The 7,286-nt window shown below is 39.4% G+C and overlaps 1 protein-coding gene across 2 annotated transcripts in view; it reads right to left on the bottom strand.

The window, feature by feature from the left end:
- Positions 1 to 7,286, bottom strand: part of PARVB (parvin beta) — a 64,093-nt gene that overhangs the window by 33,410 nt on the left and 23,397 nt on the right. For both annotated transcript variants that reach the window (XM_085324486.1, XM_085324487.1), the window contains exons 2-3: positions 6,007 to 6,096; positions 3,074 to 3,144 (exon numbers count right to left, since the gene is read on the bottom strand). In XM_085324486.1, the coding sequence (XP_085180612.1) occupies positions 3,074 to 3,144; positions 6,007 to 6,096 (161 nt within the window). The remainder of the gene's footprint in view (positions 1 to 3,073; positions 3,145 to 6,006; positions 6,097 to 7,286) is intronic.

Raw genomic sequence — 7,286 nt, 5'->3', positions numbered from 1 at the left:
GGGGGGGGGTGTCTTTCTGCATTACCACACCATTATACAGTCTGCCTTCCAGAGCTACAACAGCCCTGTCCTAATCACTTCCAAATGCTCACAAAAGCTTGCACTGATCAACAAGTTTGCGCATCTACTATGCATGCAATTCTTCTGGCATCAGACAAGCAGGAATTAAAACAATATTTTGTGGAGACAAAGAGATACTAAAGCAGTAYCAGCAACAGATACCTTTGCTTCCTTTTTCACCACGTCTCCATTTACCCCGACTGCAAGTGAATGACAGGAGAACTGAAATGCTCAGAATCAGTGCTGGCAAACCACTAGCACTTCTACCACCTCTGGTGTTGAAAGAAATTTGGGCTGGCACCAGTGAAACTAAGCTATACTGCCAAATTTTAAAAGGCACCAGACACTATTGCTCCTACTGACACATTCATCCTTGAGGAGACAAAACACAGAACTGTTCTGAACTATAAAAACCTTTGATTTCAAGCTCTCTGGAGAAGGCAGCCCTTTCTTCTGGCTGCCATTGCACAACACRTAACATGGCCAGTTCTCTTGCAACACTGGGACTCTTAGAAAAGTTGATTAACCACTGAAGAACACAAAACAAGCAATAAATTGTTCCCCCCCTGCCGAGTTATACAAATTCCATGGCAAAAAGTGTTTTTGCCAATATATTTCAAACCTCTCCCCAATTTACAGATTCACACCAACATAATGTTAAATGTCTCTCCTGCTAAATCTCTCTGAAAACTCTCACCTGATTAGAGGCATGCAAATGTTTAGCAATTACCTAAATTAGACCATTTTCAAGTGGACACTCTACAGGATCTCTCTCTGTCCCTGGATGACAACTCTAAGGAAATAATTCCCAGTTAGATGTTTCTTGCACTGGCTGCTCCAGTTTAATTGCTAATACATTACTCTCTTCACGTAAGTGTGAACTGGCAGAGTGAACCAGAGCCTGATTCTGCAATGCAGTGTAAGCACTCAAATCAGTGTTGCTGTGTGACTGATTTTCATTCCCTCCAAAGGTTTTCAGGGTTTTAAAATCAAAAAATACAACCTTTCTAGACTATGATATCCCTGGAAGACTCTACAACTCATTAAATTCAAGAGCAAAACTTTCAATGCAACAAAGGAAATGCAATCTTGATATTCCACCTCCTGCATCAGAGAGTGCATTGGGCTCCTTCATTGCAACCACTTTGGTTCAACTGAATTATTCATCGTAATATCTCTGAAAACAAACCACAGTATGTTTTGAAGGAGTAATGCAAGGCCACTGTATCTTTTCAGAGAAATAAGAAATTTGGGTATTAACAAAGAAAGAACGTGCAATTCACCTAATTTAAAATCACGATATAGTCCAGGTGAATTATGATAAGAAAAACTTAAGCACAGCTCCTCGCTAAACTGGGTTTGATGTGGTTTTATAATCCTAACCATACTACTGCAGTGTTAATAACAGATCTGTTGGCTTGTTTTTAAGATATACCAAGTGCTGAGGTATGTGTTCACACATAGGGTGCACAAGGTTTCCTGAAAGCAATGTGCAGCAGCCCACCCCCCTACTTGGAGTGAATATACATCATCCAAAGTGTTCAGACCAACCTAATCATAGCTACCTTGCRGTTTCTAACAAAAATGATTTTTTAAAAAATTCTTCATCCAAAGGAAATGTAGTAGGAAATAAAAGACAAGTACAAAAAGTTTTTTGGAAAGCGGCTGTATTTATTCAAAACTGCCAGCACTTCTCTTCCAGCTCGAATTATTTTATGTTAACCTCAACCACTTAACCACATAGAAATGGTTCTCCTAAATACTAGTCTCTCAGGATCAAACCCTTCATCATACACAGCACAAACTGTGTGTACTCCTGAGGCTCAAAGCCACATCTCATGTCAGCATAGCTAGGAACATCATCATCCCCAACACCTTAGGCAGGTGTCTCCAGTTATAATACAGATTCCGGACAATCTGGCCCATTTCCTAGCATACAGGTAAACTAAAAGCTTTCAACCTCCCAGTCATACAAGACATGTACAAAAGGTTAACCAAAGAAAATGAAACGTGGGAGGCAGAGGCACTGAAAACAAAACAAATCTGTTTTCCACATCCTGACCAACAGGACTAAAATGCCCATTGAACATTCTGCTCCAAGAAGCCATTAAGACCAATAATTTAAAGAAGTTCAAGAGCAGCACAGGCTCTTTTTTACAAATGCTAAATTATTCACTGCCACAGTAAAAATGATGAGAACCGTGTGGAAGATAATCAGAACAAACTCATATTTAAGAACTTCTGAGCAACTGAACTGCCAAGTCATGAGTTAGCAAGTTCTTGTGAGGTAGAAAATCATTGGTTAACCTAATCTTTTCCTTGACATACAGAATGGGCTGGAAATGAATTTGATTAGCTAAAGCAGTTGATCAGCTTACTCTTCTGTCAGTCTCTGTCCATGCTCTGAAAGACCATGATGCCATTTAATATAAGAGTTGAGGGCAGATGAGCCTAGTCTGCCTGCTCTCATGACTGAGAGCATTCTTTTTTCTTCTCTTCTTAAGCAACAACAGAATATAGGGCAAGAAGAATCTCATTTCCTACCTTCCTATAACGTCAGAGTCTCCCTTTAATTCTCCTCTACCATGCCCTTTCTTATTTCAGTCCTACTCTTTCTTTTCCTGAAATCTCATTGCTGCTTTCCAAGATTCCTTCCCTGTTCTTGCTGTGACAGGGAGCTCGGATTTGTGTGTCACYGAGAAGAATGTACGTGCAGCTAGATTCAAGCTAAGCATTGATCCACCATTTATATCCCGTGATTATCAAAGTGATCACGGAGCTTCACTCCCTAACTAACATAGGCACTCTGACATTCTTTAAACCTTTTATTTTTTTTTCTTTCTTGGTTGCTTTTAGCCTTACCAGTACCATCCATGTTGGTGACCTCAGTTTTCACAGATATACTTCAGTAATAAGCTGTTATTCCTCAACTGTACTCTTCCTAAACAGCTTGTAAATAACTCTAGCTCACCGTATAAAAATTTTTAAGATGGATAAAATACTGATTTCCTACCTTGATCAGTTCTTTGAACTTGGGGTCTTCTTTTGAGTTAGGATCAATCATGGTGCGTTCCTCATTCTCCTCTGTCGAAGTAAAACGGAAAACTTTAATTAGATCCACTGCAAATGTACACTGTTGAGAATAATGCAACAATAATTATTCATGAAGTGGGCTGGCAGCTGATTAAGAAATGACAGTGCCTAGTCATCACCCTAGCAAGGGAATATCCAATGATCAAAGTGTTAGGCATTTTTTTTCAGAGAACTTCCCTAAAATAAGATTGTCTCCACTGACCTTCCTCAGCTCAGACTGTCTGTATGCAGAATACACAAGAAAAATCACCATCCTAAGTGGTGCATATCAATATTACCACACCAAAGGCTGTAGTCAATTAATTTTCCCTGCCTTCAATTTGTATTTAATTCATATTTGAAACCACCCTTCCCAAATTATACCATCTTGAGTTTAGCAAGCTTATGGCACTATGCTCAGTGCAATAGCTGAGGCTTAGGGTGATGGTTTGTGCCTCTATTCTCCTGTTCTCTGAAATTCAGCAAGTTGCAGGGTCACAAGCATGCTGCTCAGAAGGCATGAATTGCTTATCCTGTGGTTAACTTTCAGTGAAAATGAGCCCAATTTACATCATTTGTACTTGGGCTTGGGGGAAGGACACAAAGGAGATTTCTCAGGGGTAGTCCTCTATTTTTTCTATTGCTGTGGGATGGAAAGATGTGAGAAATATTCTCCAATAGCGAGCAGGACAAATACAGGAGGCATAAATGTAGAGACTAATTATTACAAAGGATGATTTGATACAGAAATATCAGTAGTGAACTTTAGCTCAGCCAGGTTAACAACTAAACAAAGTTTGGCAAGATTATCTTTACCATAATAGTGCACATGGACACACGYATCAAAAACATGTTTAAATTCTACCAGAGATAAGGACAGCAATATTTAAGAAGCAGCTGGACCAAGTCTGGTATTTTAAATTCTGGCACATGCTTTCAAGGAGTAGGCCTCTTCCTGCACCCTTCATTTTAGTTCCTTTAGTAGCTAAGTGATAGCTGTGGTCTAAGTTAGATTTGTAATAGCTGTGACAAGCTGTGATCTAAGTTAGTTCGGCTACTACACAACAGGAACACAAGAATAGGTGATGGTGTCACAGCTATTTGAGGAGATCCACTTATCTTCAGCTAAAATAAGCATTTGCAGAAACCTTATCTTTAGCTGAGTCTAGATGGCAATATGGAAAAGATGTTTATTTGAAGTCAATGGCCAATCTCCCACAAAAAAGAGATCTCATACAAGTATTTGCTTGCCTGAACTTCATGTGGAAGACATCTTTGAACYCTGATAAAGTCAGTGTATCCCAAGCAGTTCACCCAGGCAGCCCAGCCTGTGTGTGTTTCTCTCAAGTACACGAGTGGAAACCAGACACATTTATCCTTCCCAAAAGCAGCACCACATTCAAATACCAAAGTGAGGTCTGAATATGCTGGCAATCCTAATTCTGATGAACTGAGGGCACCAGCTTCAATCCTGGAAATATCATAGCCAAATYGCAGCATTATGCTTGGACCCACTTCTCAGAAAAGCTAATTAGACCAAGTGGATTGCTACACYGATGCAGTTATACCATTTGTGGCTTTCAAGTTACACTAAGCATTTCTTGGTGGTACTGTATTGCTGGATGTTGACATTCCTTCCAGCATGACAACAAAGGAGAAGTTTTGATATGACCACAGGTCATGCCACAGTCACCTGGCATAAAGGAACCCTTTAAAATCTGCACAATGATCAAACTATGTTGACTCACTATTACTGTGCTGGACATCACTGCTGTCAGATGGGAAACTTGAGATTCACACATCGTAGGTACAAGACCGACTATACCATCTGAGTTGTGTTACATCTTTCCCAGACATTTGGATAGGTATTTCCCAGGGTCTCTAATCTGTTTATAGAGTAAGTCTCTGCTATCTGAACACACTTGACAAATTTMCACAAACCTAGGAAGAAACATGAATTATTATTATTCTCTTTTTTTTCTCTCCTTTCCTTTACTTCCTCATTGCTTCTTGGAATGAGTCAGGCAGTCTAGCTGTAAGGAAGTGATACACAATACACACCCAAAACCCTGCAAACTGAAACTCTGAACAAGATTTGATACACAAGGGAAAAATGTTTTGAAAATTTACCTCCTTTCTATGAATACTTATTCATTGCCTTACAAATTTCTGTCCTCCTAACATTTAATTACTGTTTCCCGAGCCTAAATGCTCATCTGTTCATTCAGTATCAGATCCCATTTTGCTGTACAGTCAATTTGCAAAGTGGCAGCAATAACCAAAGGCAGAATATGGTATCCACTATTTAACAGCACTGTAGTATATATGGTGAGATGTGGTGGTTTAAGGGTTCCAAGAGAGCCTAGGAACCATATCACACCTTTCTGCTACAGCATTGCTGTGGGTTCATCCTTCTGCACCTCAGTTCCCTATTAATATATGGAGAAGATACCAATTCCTTACCATAGGAGGACATCTGTGAGGATAAATAAAGACTGAGATGCACTTGGACAATGGGTTAATGGTAGTGAAGTAAATGTAAGCAGACAAATTCAGTATTATTTTCCATCTGATTTTTCACAGATCTCAACTTTTTATTTCCTTTCACAATAACTACAGAGGAATTCAACTGCTCTACCACTTCATTGGACAACTCAATTTTCCTATGATCTACTTAAGAGCACAGCTGGCATGTTGCTCTTTAAATTCCTTTTTAGCCCGTCTCTTCTACATCTGCCATGCAACAGCCCACACTCAATTCTCTCAGTTTCAACTAAGCAATCTATACTCAACAAYAAAGCAACAGGTATAGGACCATAATGATCGCCCTCACTAATACCCAGTAAGTCTAGGCCTGTAGCATGAATACTGTACCTAGTAGTGTATCTTCTGGATGAATGTCCACGGTGCTTGGGTTCATTGGTGCATTGATAGCATTTTTACCCTCTTCTTGCAAGTCACTCACTAAAAAGAAAAAAAAGTAGACATAGTGTAATAAATGCAAACTTTGCAAGATACGTAAGGTAAAAGAGGGCATTCGTAATAAAAGAAAACATCTGGTAGGCACATTTGAAAATAGGCCCAGAGTTAATAGAATTAGGAACTGCAGCTGCAGCGGAAAATAACATCCTTTTATACTTTGTTAAACTAAAGTCATCAGACTACCACATGAGAATACTTTGCAAGAGACTCAAATCTGCGGTAAGAGCAATCTGAGAGTGCTTGTTTCTCCATAAGAAATGGGTGTGAGCCCTTCCTGCAGGATGCAAGCAGGGGCAGACAGCAGACAGCAAACTSTACAACCAAACTTCTTTTCTGACAGCTCCACCACCACTGATCATCATCTTTTCCAACTGCAGAACACCAGCAACTACTGTTTGCTGTTGACTTGCTATTGTTTAGATTGCTTGCTATTATTAAAAAGTCTCAAAGAACCCTAGGGAAACTTGCCAAGTCAAGATGAAAATGTATTTAATTCTAGCACTGCTGCTGGCTAAAAAAAATAGATACAGTATGGTCAGCTGAAAACAAATCTGTGATTTCAAGCTCTTATTCCAAACCTACAACTCTGATTTGGGGAAGTCTGTCAAATACCTCGCATCAGTAAAATACATATTAACATACTTCCATACCTCCCACAACACAGAAAGAACTGAATTTGAGGAAAACCGCTGATTAATTTTTTAGTATCTCTGCAGAACTTGCCAGTAAGAAAAGCGCTAACAATGCTATAATGTTTTTACATTCTTTAAACTCAGGTGACAATTACTTGTTGCAAGTCACAATATTGAAATACACACATTTGAAATAGGAGATACCAAGATACTGTAATAACTCCCATCCATTCAGTGACAGTGCTGTACATGGGATAAGATCTTTTGTGGTGGCATTTGTGGTATTTTGGTCCTCTGTGGGGGCAGGAGGGAGGTGAGGAAGGGGGTTGAAGTCCTGTACTCCTGTACTCTTTTGGGAGGAAAGCAAGGATTTCCAGATGAATAACTAGAAAATCTGTAAGGCAAGCTTCTCTGGGAGAAGAAAACGAGGAACAGTTATCTAAGAGTCACAGTATCCCAACAGGCACTTCCTTCAAGAACAGTCACTATTCCCCTTTCCTGTTGGAAAAAAAAAAAAATATATATATATATATATATATA

The sequence above is a fragment of the Rhea americana genome, unplaced genomic scaffold (genome assembly GCF_003343005.1).
Source record: "Rhea americana isolate MKP2758 unplaced genomic scaffold, rheAme1 scaffold_91, whole genome shotgun sequence".
In the NCBI taxonomy this organism is placed as follows: domain Eukaryota; kingdom Metazoa; phylum Chordata; class Aves; order Rheiformes; family Rheidae; genus Rhea; species Rhea americana.
This window is presented reverse-complemented; position numbering and strand designations above follow the sequence as displayed.